This window comes from Crocuta crocuta, unplaced genomic scaffold (assembly GCF_008692635.1).
Source record: "Crocuta crocuta isolate KB4526 unplaced genomic scaffold, BGI_CrCroc_1.0 scaffold111, whole genome shotgun sequence".
Classification (NCBI taxonomy): Eukaryota; Metazoa; Chordata; class Mammalia; order Carnivora; family Hyaenidae; genus Crocuta; species Crocuta crocuta.
In genome coordinates, this window is record NW_027527611.1 from 4,066,036 (window position 1) to 4,084,664 (window position 18,629).

The 18,629-nt window shown below is 58.1% G+C and overlaps 1 protein-coding gene across 1 annotated transcript in view; it reads left to right on the forward strand.

Annotated features, from left to right (window-relative positions):
* Window positions 1-14,259, forward strand: part of ARHGEF10 (Rho guanine nucleotide exchange factor 10) — a 94,699-nt gene extending 80,440 nt beyond the window's left edge. The window contains exons 26-29 of the mRNA XM_077771650.1: window positions 3,243-3,417; window positions 3,689-3,696; window positions 11,565-11,679; window positions 12,511-14,259. Coding sequence (XP_077627776.1) covers window positions 3,243-3,417; window positions 3,689-3,696; window positions 11,565-11,679; window positions 12,511-13,007 — 795 coding nt within the window. The 3' untranslated portion in view covers window positions 13,008-14,259. The remainder of the gene's footprint in view (window positions 1-3,242; window positions 3,418-3,688; window positions 3,697-11,564; window positions 11,680-12,510) is intronic.
* The last annotated feature ends 4,370 nt before the right edge of the window (window positions 14,260-18,629 follow it).

The following is an 18,629-nucleotide window of genomic DNA, read 5'->3' on the forward strand; positions in this document are numbered from 1 at the left end:
TTCGGATTCTGTGTCTCCGTCTCTTTCTGACCCTCCGCTGCTCGCCCTGTCTCTTTCTGACTCTCAAAAATAAATAATAAAAAAAAAATTTTTAAAGAAGAAGCCATTTTTTCAAATGGGTGAAAGGTGAAACTTTCTCACTTTTCAGCATTGGCGAGCTGCAGGCATGTTGTGGCTTGTCCGGGGCAAGTGCAGGGCCCTGGGACTCGCTAGTGGAGGGAGGCCATAGGGCAGCATTTCTGGAAGGCAATCCTGTGTCAGTGTCAGGCTTTCAAAAGGCTCAAACCTTTTCCTGGCAATACCACCTTAGACATTTACTCCTGGGGTAAGCTTGTGGATGTGTGTGTAAGGATACACACTACCATGTTGTGTGATGTCATGAATAATTGAAAATACCTAAAGAAGCAGCAGTCGGGGGACTAGTTAAATAATTCCATGTTTGGTAGTGGCGGGAGAGAAAGACGGGTGGCACCAGCAGGTGTTCACTTAAGTGAAGGAGGGGCAAGTTGTGGACCATTGTGTGAATGTACATGTACAGAGGGTGCCTACAGAGTGCTTTACGTATTACCTGTTGTTCATAGTTGCTTAATATGTACGTGTGTGTACTTTCAGAGACATGCAAATAGCTGTCCTAATCAGGAGAGCAGGGATGGGAGAAAGAAATTCACTTATTCTACCTTTGAATTTTTTAGCCATTTTATAGATTTCTTTTTTTAAGTAATAGTTGCATATACCTAATTATTTTTTATCTAGCCACTGCCATGTCTCATCTCTACTCTAAGTGAACTCCGATAGCAAAGGTTTTTTTAATTCCCCACCAATGAAACAAATCCTATCACGAATAAAAATTCCTCTGAGTGTCACATGAAAGGTGTTAGAGAAGGGAATCTGTTCAGGGGAGGGGCCCCCGTCATCTCCGTGAGGGCTCTGAGGGCATTTTGGAATGACTGTTGCCAATCTCCACAAACTCGTGATAAACTTCAGTCATTATGGACTTCCAAAAATATTTGTCTAGACTCTCCTTAGGAAGGATTAGTGGTTCAGCAGGACAGGGACTTGAAGCTGTTTTGCCAGCACTTACCTGAGACACATTTCAAGACGGTGACGCCTATTTCTGGGCACACTCGGTGGCATGTTCTGTTATGTCAGAAGGTGGACCATAAGCCTCCAGCCCGTCGTAGGAGCCCCTTTGCATCATAGAGTGTGAGCTGACTGTGGTTGGAGTAATACCGAGCCCATGGACGGTGGATGGTCTTAGACTGCGGGAGACCCCGGAGGGTGGCATAGGACAGCAGGCCTTCGGGAAGCCACCAGGCGCCGTACCTGGAAGCGCTGGGTCCCACATGGGCTCGAGGTTGATGCACTTTCCGTTGGACCGCAACTAGCTTTTCTGTCTTGTCCTTGATGTGCCTCTCCAGCGTCCCACGGGACCCCACGTCCTGCAGCCGACAGGAAGTCGGCCGGTGGTGGCTCTGGCCACACCAGGCAGCTGGCAGGAGAGAGCGAAACTGTGGCTTTGGTGCCAAGAACACAGAAGGCAGGACAGAAACACAGATTATTTCCATCCGAGAACCCCGGGCCGCCGCTGTCTGGCCCAAGCAAAATTCCTGGAAGGAGACATTGAGCCTGTGGAGAGCCGTGCCCGTCACATGTGAGAAAGGTGTGGGGGCCCAGGAGCCTGGTTGGAAGTGAGGTCGGCACAGTGGGGCCAGAAGGGACCTCACGTTCTGTACGGACGGGCGTGGGGCTGTTCCTTGGTCCCTGTGAGTACTCGCAGATGGCCCTCAGGGCGAAAGGCGTCCCACGGGGGCAGCCGCGTCCAGCCGGGGCAGGGACACCGCCTCGCTGTACGGAGGTGCGCCTCCGAGGGGCTTTAATGTGGAGCAGGTGTTAGGGAGTCCGTGTTGTCCGAAGGCCGGTTTCCTGCTGGAAACCAGCCACCTTGGGGAGAGGGGGACCCACAGGACCCGCAGGCTGCAGGATGAGCTGGGTCTGGGAAGACAGGCCACCGGCCACTAAGTGCAGGAGACACACCAGCGGGCGGTTGTGGACAGCGCGCGCCCCCGGCACAGGAGACGCGCCCACGGCATCTTGCAAGCACATCAGGGAGGCAAGTGACGTGACTCGGGACAGAGCGAGGAGGACAAACCGCAGTGAATGGTTAAAATAACTTGCCTGAAAGCAGTGGAAAGGGCGGACGTGTAGCAGCAGCAGGTCCTGAGAACATTCTGGAATGCTAGTTCTGGGCCCCATCTGGGCCTGCTGAATTGGAAACCGGGGTTGAGGGCCAGCAGCCTGTGCTTCTGCATCCTTCCTGGAGTGTCCGCAGGAGGACAGGACGTGGCTTTGCCCCTGGATTCTCGAGCTTCCGTAACATGGACGACTCTGCCCCCATTTAACCATCCTCCTGGATGTGCCTTCCTCCGTCAAGACCCGTTTCCCAGGGAGTAATGACTGCCGTGTGGAGAGCCCACGAGGAGTGGCCAGGGCAGCGAGCAGGTCAGCAGGCTCCACCAGCCCCCCTGCGCGTAGATGTCGGGGACCAGCCCTCCTTAGGGCAGAGGAGTAAGCCTGCCTTGCTTCCCTGTGCCGCTCAGGCCACGGTGTGTCCGTCCAGAGGACCGTATGGGTCTGATCTGCCATTATCCTCCAGAATGCTCTGAGGATCCAGTGTCTTCACCCCCAAGTCTCCAGGCTCGCCCCTTCTCCAGACCTAATACACAACACCGCCAGCTGCCCAGTGCTGGCCGCCTGCACTGGGGCCAAGTCACAAAATCCACCCCATGGGTCCCCGTAGAGCAGTGTTGTCAGGATAGAGATCTGGATGGTACAGAGCTCGGCCACAACTCGGGGGGAAGGACCTGGTCACACAGAGAGGTAGCAGGTGGCCTTTGTGGACAGCCCAGGGACAGCTGCAAACCCAGACACCGTGGGAAGCCCAGGAGCGCTGGGAGCAGTGGGGTCAGGTAGGCCTTCACGGGGCCGCCCAAGGCCGAGGTGTGGGCTCGGGGTTCGAGGAAGGGGCTGCTGGCTCCCCACCAGAGTCAGGGGTGCTGGCAGGCCTCCTTCAGCCATTGCGTCTCCCCGTTCCCGGGCCTTCCCTCTGCCCGCTCCTTCCCTCCGTCCCCCTCATTTTCCCACTCTCGCCCACCTGCCGGCCGCCGTTGGGCTCTACGCCTGCGGCGGGCAGGGCCCCGGGCACGCCCCGGCCCCCATCCATCCCTTCTCGTTGGTCTCCCCAGAGCCAGCTGGAGGCACACCAGGAAGAAGGCATGGTGGTCTCCCACATGGTGGTCGCCGGCGTGGGGATCTGGATCGCCTTCACCTCAGGCTCCACGCTGCGTCTCTTCCACACCGAGACACTCAAGCACCTGCAGGACATCAACATAGCCACCCCCGTGCACCACATGCTGCCAGGTGACGGGGAGGGTCCCGGGGAGGACGTGGTGGGCGGCGTGGGGTGCAGGCTTGGCCCCTTCCGGAGAGAACGCGGTGGTTGTTGAGTGACGCTGTGCACTGGCCTGGAACCATGGGCAAGCACCGTGGATATGGGTCGGAAGCCGTTGATCATAGTTTCTGCTAGTTAAGCCTGATAAGAGCGACCCTGGGAGCAAGGTGAAGACCAGAGAGAGGAAGGGGTTCCCTGGGGCGGGGAGAGCCCCCGGGGGAAGCCGGAGATGCAGAGGAGGCCACCAGGCACAGAGCGGGAAGGATGCCCTCAGCGGGGGGATCAAACAAGCAAAGGTGTAGAAGTGGGGCTCTGGCAGCAGCAGGCGGCTCGTGTGTGTGTGTGTGTGTGTGTGTGTGTGTGTGTGTGTGTGTGTGTGTGTGTGTGTGTGTGTGTGTGTGTGTGTGTGTGTGTGTGTGTGTGTGTGTAGCTAGCGTGTGCATGTAGCTAGTGTATGTGTCTGTGGGGCTAGCATGGGTACATGTGTAGCCAGAGTATGTGTGTGTATGTAGTTAGTGTGTGTATATCTGTGTGGCTACTGTGTGTACATACGTAGCTAGTGTATGTGTGCATGTAGCTACTGTGTATGTAGCTAATGTGTTTGTGTAACAAGCATATGTGCGTGCATGCAGCTTGTGTGTAGAAGTGTGTGGCTAGCATCTGTGTGTGCACGTAGCTAACATGGGTAGATGCACGTGGCTGGTACATGTGCATACGTAGGTAGTGTATGCATACATGTACATGTGTGCATAAACACATACGCTAAGTGTGTATATAAGCAGATAACCAGTAAGTGTAATAGTCATGTAGCATATACCAGCATGTTGCTGGTGTGTTTACACATACAGTTAGCATGTGCTCCTGTGGCCAGTGTGTACAAGTTTCTAGCCAATGTGTATATGTTTGCATTTCATGTAGCTGGTGTACATATCCATGTAGCTAGAATATATTCACACGTGTGGGTGTATAAGCATGTCGTGAGTGTGTGTGTTACATATAAATGTGTAGCTGCTGTGTTAGGTGTGTAGCTGCTGCATGTGAGCATGTACTGGTGTGTGTAGACAGGTACTGGTGTGTGTAGATGTGTAGCTGGTGTGTGTGAGCAGGTGGCTGGTGTGTGTGAGCACATAGCTGGTGTATGCAGGCACGTTAGGTAGTGTGCGTAATCGCATCATTGGAACGTACAGGCACGTGGCCGGTGTGCGTGTGCAGGCTTGTAGCAGGGCGTGTGAGCATGTGATGCACATGTGTGAGTGGGTACCGGCTGTGCAAGGGCTGAGGGGCAGAGGGAGGTAGGCCCGGCTGGGGGTGTGGCCACGAGGCTGGCAGGAGCTTGCTGGCAGCGAGCTGTGAGGATGGGGGGTGGGGGTTGGCGACCTGGGAGAGGCAGGGCCAGGAAGTCCGAGACTGGGGGCCTGGTTTTTAGGAGGAACGTAAAGTCATCAGCAGTGTTGACTCACCAAAAGCCGGTTTGGAAGAAATGAGCATGTGCATTTGGTGCTGCCGAGAGGAAGAGCCCATAGGAAATTGGAAGGAGGGTCTGGTGTGTGGACGAGGGGTCGGGAAAGGGGCCACGGTTTTGGACTTTATCCTCCCTGGTGAGCGATGAGGGACGGGGGACAAGGCAGGAAGTGTCAGATGCCCCCGTCAGGAGGTGAGAGGATCGTGCAGATTCGGGGGGGCGGGGTCAGGAGCGCAGAGAGCCCTGCAGTGCATCTGAGGGGCCAGGAGAGGAGCACCGCAGGGGGAGGCGGCCACGGGCGTGGCCTGAGTGCCGATGTGTGTGTGTGTACGCGTTTGTATGCACCTGGGTGCAGTTGTGTGCATAGGGGTGTGTGGGCATGTGAGAGAGTGTCTGCACCTGGAGTGATGTGTGTACATGACTGTGCACACACGTGTGAATGTGGGGTGTGTACCTTGGGTGCTGTTGTGTGCACATGTGCACACACGTGTGAGTGTGGGGGTGTCTGCATGGAGGTGCCGTTGTGTATACATGAGTGCACACATGTGAGTGTGGGGTGTGTCTGGGGTGCTGTAGTGTGTACATGAGCATGCACACATGCATATGTGAGTGGGGGTATGCCTGGGGGTTCTGTAGTGTGTGTGTGAGTGTGCACACACACGTGAGAGGGTGTGCCTAGGATGCTGTTGTGTACTTGAGTATGCACACGTGTGGGTGTGGTGTATGCACAGTTGTGCATGTGTATGTGTACTTGTGTGAGTTGTGATTGCAGGTAAGAGTGTGGAACTGTGCATGTGTGGTGTGCGCATGTGTGTGTGAAGGAGCCGTGCTGTTGGTCATCTGTGGTGTGCACGTGCGTGTGAAAGAGGAGCCGTACTGCTGGTCGTGTGTGGTGTGTGCACGTATGTGTGAAGGAGGAGCCGTGCTGCTGGTCATGTGTGATGTGCGCCTGTGCAGGCACGTGAAGGAGGAGCCGTGCTGCTGGTCATGTGTGATGTGTGCGTGTGTGTGAAGGAGCCATGCTGCTGGTCATGTGTGGTGTGTGTACACGTGCGTGTGAAGGAGCCGTGCTGCTGGTCATGTGTGATGTGTGCGTGTGTGTGAAGGAGCCATGCTGCTGGTCGTGTGTGGTGTGTGTGTGTGCACGTACGTGTGAAGGAGGAGCCGTGCTGCTGGTGCTTTGAGAACAGCAGTAGCCAGGGCAGTAAAGACACTGAATTCAGGGCTCACTTTGGAAAAAAATCACGAAAGGCTGAGCAGGTTAGAGAACCCCGATCAGGTTGCTGCTTAAGTGATGTTACGTGTGGGGTGACGTTTGAATTCTGCAAGTACACAGCGTGGCGGAAACCTCTTAGAGGTTGTCTGGGTGCCCTGCTCATGGAGGCAGTGAAACAAGTTCTCAGGATCTTACAGATTCAGCGCAGGTGGTTGGTGGCTACTTGTTGGTGAGTGGGTTGGTGGTGGGTTGGTGGTGGGTTGGTGGCAGGTTGGTGGTGGTTGGTGCCTACTTGGTGGGTTGGTGGCTGCTTGGTGGTGAGTTGGTGGCAAATTGGTGGCTGTTTGGGTTGTGGTGGGTTGGTGGCGGGTTGGTGACTGCTTGGTGGTGGGTTGGTGGCAGATTGGTGGCTGTTTGGGTTGTGGTGGGTTGGTGGAGGGTTGGTGGCTGCTTGGTGGTGGGTTGGTGGCAGATTGGTGGCTGGGTTGTGGTGGGTTGGTAGTGGGTTGGTGGCTGCTTGGTGGTAGGTTGATGGCTGCTTGGTGGCCGGTTGGTGGTGGGTTGGTGGCTGCTTGGTGGCAGGTTGGTGGCGGGTTGGTGGCTGTTTGGGTTGTGGTGGGTTGATGGCTGCTTGGTGGGTTGGTGGTGGGTTGGTGGCAAATTGGTGGCTGTTTGGGTTGTGGTGGGTTGCTGGTGGGTTGGTGGCTGCTTGGTGGCAGGTTGGTGGTAGGTTGGTGGCAGGCTGGTGGCTGCTTGGTGGCAGGTTGGTGGTGGGTTGGTGGCTGCTTGGTGGGTTGGTGGTGGTTGGTGGCTACTTGGTGGGTTGGTGTCAGGTTGGTGGTGGGTTGGTGGCAGATTGGTTAGTGACAGTGTTGAAGATGTCTGTAGCTTGAGCAGAAAGTGCTGGAGGAACAGTCACCGTTAACAGGTTGAGAATGAATAGTCTGGGTTCAGGATCCAGAAAGTCTGGCCGCTGCCCCGGGGAAGAACAGTGCAGTTGGGAGGCGGGTTGGTGTTGAGAGAAGACGGTGGGAAGCAGGGACGGTGACAAGACACATTTGTTTGGGGCTCGGTGACTGAGTGACAGGGGCTCCCTGGTTGTGTTTAGTGTCTTTACTGGGATGACTGATGCGTAAAACTGCATCAGGCATGTGGCTCCATGTTGCCGTGTGTGTGCACATCGTGAACGGCTCACCACAACCAAACCAACATGCTCTCCACTTCATGGTTACACGCGTGCCCACATGTGTGGGCAGGAGGGACGAGCTCTGTACACATCATGTTCTGAACTCGGGGTGTTTTCATTTCGTGAGGAGCACAGGTGTCCACAACTCACGAGCTTGTACGTAAGATTGTACGTAAGAAGACGGGTGTACGGGCGCCCCCTGGGGACCTGCTGTGTGCTCTTGTGCACGCGAGCTGGTGGAGCAGGTGTGTATCAGCGGGCACTCATCGTGTGGTGAGCGGCCGGCCGTCCAGGGGGCTGCCCTTGGCGCCCCCAGCGTCCTGACCCCCTGGCCCCGTCGGCCTCACTGTCCACGCTGCATTTACAGACCACACGTGCGGCTGCTTCCTTCATTTCTCACGAGGGTTTTCGTGACTGGCTCCGCCCTGGGAAACAACCAGCTCTTGTTTCCCTCCGCGTGGCCTCCGGGTGCTGGTCACGGACCCACCGGGGCCCTGGCAGAGCCGAGGGGCTGTGCGCTGGGCGCTTCCCGGAGCCCGTCCTCTGCGGCCGCGTGCCGGCGTCCGTCCCGGGCTGGGCTCTGCCCTGGTGCTCACAGCACACGTCCCGTCGGTCGTGGGTCTCCTTTCCGGTGACTCTGAGGCCGTGTAAGCACGAGCAAGCCTCCCGGCCAGCTCGGGGCGCTGCCTGCGGCTGACGTGTGTTCTCCCGAATTTCACCAACGTCCACGGGCAGCTTAGGCCTGACCCACATCTTGCACTCTCCGTGAAGGTTGTGTAGCGGCCTGGGAGGAGGGTGGTGGTTAGAGCGAGGTCCGCTGCTCTCGGAACGTCGTCGCCTTTGTCTTGTTCCCACGTGGCTGTGGGGTGCAGTCCTCGGAGAGGCGTGGTCCAAACTTGGTCTGATTTTTTTTCAGTTTATTTATTTATTTATTTTGAGAGAGAGCAAGAGAGAGCGCACTAGAGCAGAGGGGGGGGCAGAGAGAGAGAATCCCAGGCAGGCTGCAGCCTCAAATTTACGACCCTGAGATCGTGACTGGAGCCAAAATCAAGGGTCAGATGCTCAACTGACTGAGCCACCCAGGTGCCTTCAGAATCGGTCTGATTCTCGTTGCAGTTCATGATTTAGAGGACGGGAAGGCCAAAGAGCCGGTCTTCCCTTTGACCTTTACTGGTGGCCTTACGCTCAGGCGGTGTTTGCTGGAGACCGTGTCAGCGCTTGCCCGGCCGTCACATGGGGCCACGTATGCTCGTGCTGAGTGCTCGTAGCTGCGCTGATTCGGAGGCCTCTGGGCTGTCGTTCTCTGGACACTGTGCTCATGACCGCCCGGCGGCCTCCCCGCAGCGCTGCGCGGCCTGTGCTCACGTGCACATGAAGCCTCCATTCGAGAGTTGTGTTCGTGAGGTTGCCCACAGTTGCGTACAAATGGTAGGGAGACGTAAAATTGCCCTCTTGTGCTCTCACCGGACTATAAAATTCCAGTAGGTTCTAGCGGTGAAGACTGCCCAAGCCAGAAAGAACAAAATTTGGAAACAAAATTGGTACACAGGTAATTCACACCTTTTCTGGAAGCTAACAGAACTTCACGGCATCTGAGTACTTCTTGGAGGCCTCAGCCTGCTTTCCCCGGAGGAGGACGTGGCTGACTAGTATGACTTAGTTCCAGGAACCGTCATGGGCTCTCTGGCATAAACCACATCAGGCCTCACGCCGTCTAACGCTGGATAACAGAGCCTCCCAATGAGCACGCGCTTCAGAGAGCCAACTGCTGGTGTAGAGTGTACAGCAAAGGCGTGTACCGGAGCCTTGTTCCTGGGAGCTCCCACACAGTCAGTCTGCGATGCATGTGTCACGTTTTGCTGCTTTGTCTAGAATATTCCGGGAGAATACTTTGACAGAAAAGTTCTGGGAGGTCATGTGAAGTCAGCCTTGCTGTGTCCCCACGGAGTGAACGCGTTGCCTTCCAGGAGGGACATAGTGGCAAAAAATGGCCAAATTAGGATTTTTAAAAAATCAGTATAACTTAAAAAAAAAAAAAGAAAAGAAAAGAAACCGTTGACCACATCATAGGGGAAGTCAGCAAATTAAACCAGACTCCAGATGACCCATGAGTTAGGGAGCCAAACCGAGGGTTGGGTTTGGGGTCCTGTCCTGCTGCCACCCTGGGTTAAGTGGTCCTGGGGGACCTGCAGCTCCTCCCCAGGGGACCCACATCTAATGCAGGGGGACCCGCAGCTCCTCCCCGGGGGACCCACATCTAATCCAGGGGGACCCGCAGCTCCTCCCCGGGGGACCCACATCTAATCCAGGGGGGCCCGCAGCTCCTCCCCGGGGACCCACATCTAATCCAGGGGGGCCCGCAGCTCCTCCCCGGGGACCCACATCTAATCCAGGGGGACCCGCAGCTCCTCCCCGGGGACCCACATCTAATCCAGGGGACCCGCAGCTCCTCCCCGGGAACCCACATCTAATCCAGGGGGACCCGCAGCTCCTCCCCGGGGACCCACATCTAATCCAGGGGGACCCGCAGCTCCTCCCCGGGGACCCACATCTAATCCAGGGGACCCGCAGCTCCTCCCCGGGAACCCACATCTAATCCAGGGGGACCCGCAGCTCCTCCCCGGGGACCCGCATCTAATCCAGGGGGACCCTCAGCGCCTCCGGGTGAACCAGAAGCTGGGCTCTGCCTGCTGCTGAGGGGTGGCCTGGGTGGAGGTGCAGGGAGGGGTGAAGCGCTCCATCCCACACTTAGCACCTTGGTGCCGTCGCTGCTCCCTCCGTCTGTTGATGTGTTTATCGTGAGCGCGGGACACGCCTCCCAGTGTGTGAAGTGTTGCTCGCTGATGGTGGTTACGAACTGCGCCAGCGTCTCATCCCCCAACCGCGTCAGCTGCTCTCCTGGCTTCTGACGGTGCCTGCGCACCTGTGCTGTGTGTCATATATATATATTTTCTAATCTTGATTTATTTGAGACACAGAGCACGAGCAGGGGAGGGGCAGAGAGAGAGGGAGACACAGAATCTGAAGCAGCTCCAGGCTCAGCCGTCAGCACAGAGCCCAACATGGGGCTCGAACCCACGAACTGTGAGATCATGACCTGAGCCGAAGTCGGATGCTCAGCTGTCTGAGCCCCCCAGGCGCCCCTGTGCTGTGTGTTTTATAGGTATTTTACACCTTTACACATAATTAACACAGAGCCCCATCCATCTCCAAACCATGTCCCTCTGTCAAGACGTTCAGAAGTCCTGGGAACATAAACGCTATCAGCTTTTAAAAGAGGATGTAAGTCTATATTGAGAAATAAAACCAAGTCTTTGTTATTTGTAGATTTTGTTTTGTTTTTAAGTTTGTTTATTTTGAGAGAGGAAGGGAGCGAGTGTTCATGAGTGGGGGAGGGGCCAAAAAGGAGAGAGAATCCTAAGCAGGCTCCGCGCTGTCAGCCCAGAGCCCGATGGGGCTTGAACTCTCAAACCCTGAGGTCATGACCTGAGCCAAGATCAAGAGCCTGAGGCTTCCCTGACCAAGCCCCCAGGCGCCCCTTCTTGTGTGATTTTGGCCGTTGCGAAAACGTTCCTGAAAGTTGTCTGTCAGTGTAGCTTTGGCCTTGGTGCTGGGCCGCTGGGCTGTGGGCGGTGGACGGGCAGCGATGCGGGGCCCCGTGGCGTAGGTGCCACCTTGGCCTCACGAGCGGAGGAAAGCCGGCTGGTCTGCGCCGGGTTTAGAGCTGCAGCTGCAGGGAGGCTGGGGGGTGGCCGTGCGTCTCCCTCGGCGGTGGTGCCGCCTGCCCGCAGGGTAGGGATCCCAGACGCCTGCCACCCTTCAAAGCAGAGGCCCGCAGGAGCCCTGCCAGGCGGCCCCGTGCGCCTCTGGGCCTCCTCTGGGGCGGCCACAGCCCAGCCTGCACCAGCGCCTCCTTGGCGCCACCGCCACCTTTCATATGACATTTCCCAGACCGTTTCCCGTGTCCTTCCCTGTCCAGACAGCAGGCCTGCAGTGTCACCCGCTGTCACTGACAAGCTGCGCTCACAAACACTTGTAGGGAAGTCGTGCTGGGTGTATATGGTAGAACACGGAACGCGTGTTAGCTCCCTCTCACCCACGGGGGGAGGGGGGTGGTGTGCAGGGGGCCTTGAGGGAAGCTCAGCTCAGCCTTCCTCTTCCCTGGGCGGCGGGGGACTGAGCATAGGGTGTAGCTGGAGAGCCCCTTGGGGGAGGGGTTGACTGGGGGGGGAGGGCTTGTGGGGGGAGNCAGCGTCTGTCGGTGAGCAGCCTGCTCGTCTGCCACGGCCTGCTCATGGTCGGCACCAGCCTGGGCTTCGTCGTGGCCCTGCCCGTGCCTCGTCTGCAGGGGATCCCCAAAGTGACCGGTGAGTGGACCCCTGCACACAGACTGACCGTCCCAGAAGCTGGCCGAGCCCGCCCGCCGCCTCGCGCCTCTGTCCCGGGAGCTGCTTACCCAGTGTGACTGACCTGGGGTCCTGGTTTCCTTCTCTGCTGGCGCGGCCGGCAGATGGCCTGCTCCTGGGACCCAGCTTCTGCTTGCTCTTCTGCCTCCTGATAGCAGCCCCGGGGAGCCTTCCCCCAAAACACGCGGTCCTTTACCTTTCCCGCCACCTCTTAGTTTCCGTCGTTTACACACAGCTTTGCTCAGTGGGAGTGGGTGCTGCTTGTATTTCATGTTGCAAAGAGGGAGGCCCAGCATCTGAACATGTTAGGTGTGCTTTTTTGCACAACGTTGGTAGGAATTCAAATGGGTACAGCCTTTTCAGGAAGCAATTTGGCATTTTGGATCACGAGCCCGAAAGGGCTCACGTGTCTGCATTCTGGATTTTTCAACTCAGAAATCTGCCTTGGGAAGCAGCCAAGTCTATGAACAAAAACAAGGTGCAAAACAGATATTTAGTACACCGCTCAATTTCTAGAAGCCCAGAATAGGAAGCAACTTAAAAATTTGGGAGAAATATATTTGAGAAAATGGCTTTCCGGCCGTTTTAGTGTATAAGGTAGCCAGTGAAACGGTGCTTGTAGAGAGCTTTGAAGGAAACCAAGAAAACATCAGCCCCGTGAGGAAAACCAGGAGCGCAGATGTTACGCTGACGATGTGGTTTGGACGGGGAGGAGGGCCAGACGGGGGCGCGGGGGGCAGACGCGCTGTTGCACGTGGTGATTGCTGAACGACCCCTCCCCCTGTCTGCCAGGAAGAGGCATGGTCTCCTACCACGCGCACAACGGGCCCGTGAAGTTCCTGGTCATGGCCACCGCCGCCCTCAGGACAGACAAGGACAAGCCCACGGACAGCCCGCCACCCGGCACGGACCCCCCGGAGGAGGACCCCAGCGAGGGGCCGGGCCCCGGCCTGAGTCGGGGAAGCCCAGACGCCGTCTGGCTGGGGAGTTCGCTGGGCTCCGTGACTAACAGAAGCGATTTCTCCTCGTCGTCCGGGTCCCTGGCCCCGTCGCAGGGCTCAGGCTCCCTGGAGCCCAGGCCAGAGGAGAGCGTCGTCTACGACCTCCTGCGGCTGCCCAGCGTGTCGCCGGGCCGGGGGCGGCGGGTCAGGAGGGCCAAGGCCAGCTCCGTGCTGGTGGTGTGCGGGGGCCAGGGCCACCGGCGTGTGAGCCGGAGGGCCCGGCAGCAGCGGCCCGAGGAGCTGGCCTCCTCCGTCATGGTCTGGCAGGTCCCCCTGCTGAACGCGTGAGCCCGCGGCCCCCAGCTGGCCGCGTCCTTGCAGCCAAGCCGGGCAGCCTGAGGGCTGTGGCCGTGTCTACACTGGTTGAGGGTAAATTAAGTCTTCGGGGAAGAAATGTGCAATAGCATCACGATGGTGTTTCCCCGCCGGCTCGTTGCCTCTGTCCCCGCACAGATGCTGGCAAGGAGGCAGCCGGGCGCGCGGGGCTGGGGCAGCCGGGCGTCTGGGGCGCTGGGTGCCACAGTCCACGCAGACACCCCGCTTGGCGCCCACTGTTGGGCCCCGCTGCTTAGCAAGTCCGCAGACCAGGAGCCCACGGGGAAATGTCACTTATTCATTAGTAGACACATTTATTAACAATTCTTAGAGTAATCCTACTTGGTCCAGAGTCTTCCCTTTTATTTAAATTGTACATCTTCGTGTTGCAGTACAGAGTTTGTAACAAGAGAGGCCAGCGGCGGACCCCGGTCCGGGTGGCGGGAGTTGCTCTCTGAAGTGGACTGGGCTCTCCAAAGCAGCATGATGCGTGTATTGTATATTTTAACAAAGTAGTATTTTTGTATTGCCTTTTTTCTATTAAAAATTAACAGTTAATATTTTAGTCAGTATATTATCCGTAACATTTCACAAGTAATGTTTTGCTTTGAACCAAAACACTCAATACCTTATCAACATTTAGACTCGCGCATCAACACCAAAAGATCCTTCCCGTCCATCCTAGAGCATCCGTACCCCCGTCAGAAACGCAAGTTTCCCTGTTGTAGGAAGTGCACAGAGCGTGGCCTGGGCCCTTTCCGGCTGTTTCTTCCGCCGTTTGACCTGGACCACGGAGTCTGTCTTCAATACGCCTTCTGAGGTGACTCATGGTGCTAGCAGGTGTGGGTGCGTCCCGGCGGGGGGTGGGCCCAGGCCGGGGACATTGCGGTCAGCACGCCCGTCACCTCGAGCTGCCTCCTGCAAGCACACGGGTCACAGCCACCGCGCGGTTGAGGAGAGCGGGCGGCGAGCCCCGCTCCGCGCAGCGTGGCTTTACGTGTCGGTGTTGTGCTTACCGAGGGGTTTAAAGACATTAATGCAGACACTGCCGGAGATAAACTTCTCAGCACTTTACAGACGACTAAAAAATGCTAATTTTTTGACTTAGCCAAATATTTTTCAAGGTGCGTATACACCCCCACGCGAACTTAATCTCTCCCCAAGCTTTCTTAAATTGTTAGCTGCTACCTGAAGTCATAAATAAAGCCTCTTTATTTAAAAATTCTGTATTCGAATTGCCTTTTTTCCTCATAAAACACAGAGGGGCAGTTAGGGTCCTGGCATGTGGAGGGGGGCGTCCGAGGGGCCATTTCAAGTTCAGGATCGCCACCCGCCAGCCTGGGAGATTAGCACGAATTCCACAGACGGTCCCGGTGTGAGCAGAAACCGTGCTGTGATTGGAGGTGGGCGCTAAGACACGGCCAAGAGACCCCGCACTTGCCGGCTTACGTGTTGACTCACGTCACGGGTTGAATGAATTTCGTGTGGAACAAGAACACTGATCTGCAGCTGCCGAGCACGTAACGTTGGTGCTGAGGAAGCAGTGAGGTTTCTTGGTCTCACGGGCCGGTGAAACGGAAAGACTACGACCTTGATATCAGAGGTGTTTGGTCTTCACCAGTCTCGAGACACCCAGAACCACCGAGTTTTCTGCCGGCGTAGCTGCGGAAGGAGAGAACAAGACCGCACAAGCGGAAGTCTGCATTCAGCGAGTACATCGCGGCGTCAGGTGCTCCCCGGCAGCGGTCCCGATCCGTGTGGGGCTCTGTGCCCTCAACGGCCTCCCGGGGGCCAGAGTTGTCTCGATTCGCCTGCAGCCTGCACCCCCTCAGCTCCTCCTGGGGCCCGAGAGTTAGGGCCACGCTGGTGTGCGGGGTGTGGTTTGCAAGGAGACCGGCACGGCGCTGGCTCCCCTAACTGGGCCCACCACCCTGTGTCGGGCAGGCCGGGTTCCCTCGGGCCGCCACACCCCCTGGCCCCCGGCGGGGGCACCAGGGTCAGCGCACACGCTGGGGCCGGTGCTGTGGACGGACGCGCCCCCAGAGCTTATCGGCGGGTGGCGATGTCCGGAGGAGGGCGATGACGAGGTCGCCAGGGTCCAGCCCCGTGATGGGACTAACGCACGTGTGAACGGGACCCCGGAGCTCGCAGCCCGTCCGCCGCTGAGGAAGTGGGGACGCTGTGAGAAGACACCATCCGTGAACTCGGGAGTCCTCACCACACACCGCTCGGCCCGGCCTCCATCCTGGGCTTCCCGCCCCAGGGGGTAAAGTGTAGCCCCCGTCGCTCCCGGCCCCCCAGGGAGCCGCTTCCCATCTTGGGGACCTCAAGTGCTGCGCGGTACAGGCCCGTTTCCAAGGGGAAGCTCTGGGGACACCGGACGCCTCTTTGGGTCCCTGTGGGCCAGCACCCAGCACGCAGGACTCACCCCTGCACGGCCGTCCCGCCCGGGCCACAGGGGTGCAGGGCTCACCCAGGAGGCCCCTCATGCTCCCTGCTGTGAGGGTGGGGGCCGGCTCCCCCCACCGAGCCAGCGGAGGTGCTGGCCGAGGGGGAGGGACGGCCGGAGTGGGTGGTACAGGGCGCGGAGAGCGAGGACCTCCACCGCGGCCAGTGCACCCGAGTGTCAGGTGGGTGATGTCAGTTCGCTGACGGGACTGGGAGCCAACCCGGAAGTGCAGACCGTCCTGCGGGGTGAGCTTTAACCAGTGAGCCTGCAGCATGGGTCTGCACCTGCCCGTCCTGGGGGGGTGGGGGAAGTGAGGGCATCCGGTCCTTATAAGCAATTAAGGCAGGGTGGGGGCTGCATATTCTGGGGGGCAGTGGCAAGTACGTTTGCAAGTGTAAGTGCTGCCAGCGGTGCTGTCCCAGACTCCTCCGCATTCAGCCACCCGCTCGGTGGGGAGCCCTCGGGTCTCTGTCCCCCAGGCCTAGACCCGACCTGACGAGGACTCGGCTCCCAGCCCTGGCCCGGCCCAGCTCAGGAGCTCAGCGGACCACGGTGAGCTGGGAGACTTAGGGTAAGAGACAGGGACGCCCCCGCCTCCTGTCTCCCACCCGGGTCGGGGACGCCCCGTCTCCTGTCTCTGCCCCCACAGCCCCCACTCTGGCCCCCTTGTCCTGGGCAGCGGGGCCGAGCTCACACGCAGAGCAGATGGCCCAGGGCCCCCTGCAGGGACCCAGCTCTGACCTCANAGCACAGTCTTCTCTGCAGTTTGAGCCTTCGGGACGCCAGGCTTCTGACATGACTGTTTCCTCTGCAGACACACGAAAGACCCGGGCCCTGCGAGAGGGCCTTGTTCCAGCGGAGAGAGAGGAAATGTCCTCAGGGCCACGGCGAGGGCTGCCGCTGCCCTCTGACGCCCCGGCCAGCGGACGCGCAGGGGCAGGGCTGGGCAGGAGGCTTCCGTTCCTGTGCGGTGAACCCGGGCCTACTGCCTGGCCCTCCGGACGGACGGCTCATGGCCTGGGCTCCGGCGGCGTTCGCTAGGTCACGAGTAGGGGACTCGCCTCACTTCCTGGGGTATTTTTTTTTTTTAATGTTTGTTTTTGAGAGAGAGAGAGAGAGAGAGAGTGTGAGCGGGGGAGGGGCAGAGAGAGAGGAAGGCAGAATCTGAAGCAGCTCCAGGCTCTGAGCTGTCAGCACAGAGCCTGATATGGGGCTCGAACCCACGAACTGCGAGATCATGACCTGAACCGATTTGGGCACTTAACCCACTGAGCCCCCCAGGCGCCCCCACTTTCAAGGTTGTTTCTGACAAGCTGTATAGAAATGGAGTCCTGGTATTTGATTTCCTAAATCCTGTCCCAAAGCTGCTGTGTTATGTCCGTGTTTTCTAGGTTCAGTCTGGTCAGGGTGTGCCGGATCCTGAGGAAAGTGGGACACTTTCCCGCCTATGAAATGGACACAGCGTAAGCCCTAGAGGGCCTAAGGCCGGGTCCCCGAGGGTGCCGCGCTGGTGGGTCTGCTCGCTACAGTGTCTGAGTGCAGAGCTGGGGAGACCCAGGGAAGTGAGGGTGCAGGACTCTGAGAAGCAGCCAGTGAAGTGTGTCCCCAGCCACTGACAGGTGGATTCTGGAAGGTTCTGAGGCGCAGGGGTGCTTGTGCATGGCATGCACGCAGAGAGAGAGCCCTGCGCACCTTGCCCTAGGTCGGTAAGTAATGGAGAAGTTATTTTTTGTTTTTCTGCTCATCAAAAAAATAATTGCTTTTTTTTTTCCTGTGGTGCCAAGTGTGCGGGATTCCTGTCCGGTGTCCAGTTCAGTGGTTCTCACCAGGCGGGGCAGCGGGCGGGTGGGGCTCCTCAGTCGGCTGCTGGTGGACAGCGCTGGACGCCCCGGGCGTACACGGCCGCCGGTGGAGGGCGCTGAGGCCGGGACACCAGGTCTTCATGTTCTCCGTCTCCAGGGAAGATTGGTTGCTTGATTTCTATTTTTGGTGTGAACAAACGGGATCCCTGCTCAGTCCCCAGACGTCCCCGGCTTCTTACCGCATCTGCCTGTTTAGCACTAATCTAGGTGAGTGCGGCGTGTGCACGTCCAGGTTGCACACGTGGGAAATCTGCGCTTGTCTCCACATAGTCACAGGCTCCCGACCGACTCCACTACTAACCTCCTCAGAGGACAGAACTTCCTTAGACAGGGTCCCACCGCCTGGGGTTCGTGGATCCTTCGGGGCCGCGCTGACCGCCGGGGGCTCTGCGTTTCCAGAAAGTGTACACAACCTGTGTGCTGCTTGGTGTGTGTGTCTGCGTTTCCTCCCCAGGAAAAGCTCGAGCGTCCATTTTGCCACACTTGGTGACCAGATTATTCGAAGCCACTGTCCTGGCGTCAGCATCCTGAAACTTCTTCTAGCTTTCAGGAAATACAGACGAGGGGCTGAGAACACACGCTTCGAATTCACATGGAAGCTTCACCACTTCGGTTTGCTGGACATCCAGCTTTGCGCTAATGGCCTTTTTGAGCCTCAGTTATGTCATCTGTATAATGGACTTAGTAGTTACTGCCTCAAGTAGATACTTGGTGAGATTTAAATAAAATAACGGGTGAAGCTCTCAGCTGGGTGCCTGGCCTGTGGTCAGGGCAGCAGTCACCCAGGAAGGCACTTTCCCCTGGGCCCCTGTCTCCACCAGGCCACTGCAATCCGTGAGTATTTCCAGCACTTCTCACTGGACGTGTTCGTTCTCTCAGCAAGGGTGTGTTGCCCGCGGTGGGCCAGGCCCTGGCTGGGCACCCCAGGCGCAGGCAGGGGGGGCCACGGGGGGGCCGCGTGCCCAGCCCCTGGCTTCTCCATGCCATGTGGAGCCCTCTGCACATCTGGCCCATCTCAGTGAGTTCATGTGCCGAACGGAATGACGACCTCCAGATGCCCACGTCCTCACGCCCAGACCCCCTGAATGTGTTTCCTCACACGACCAGAGGGACTCAGCAGATGTGACCAAATTAAGGATCCTGGGATGAGGGGACGAGCCTGGATTGTGGGGGCCAGGCGCCGTCCCACGGGTCCTTGCCAGGGAGAGGCGGGCAGGCCAGAGAAGGGGAAGGTGAGGGAGAGCGCCGCCGGGGCAAAGCCGAGGGCGGGGCTCCGGCAGACGG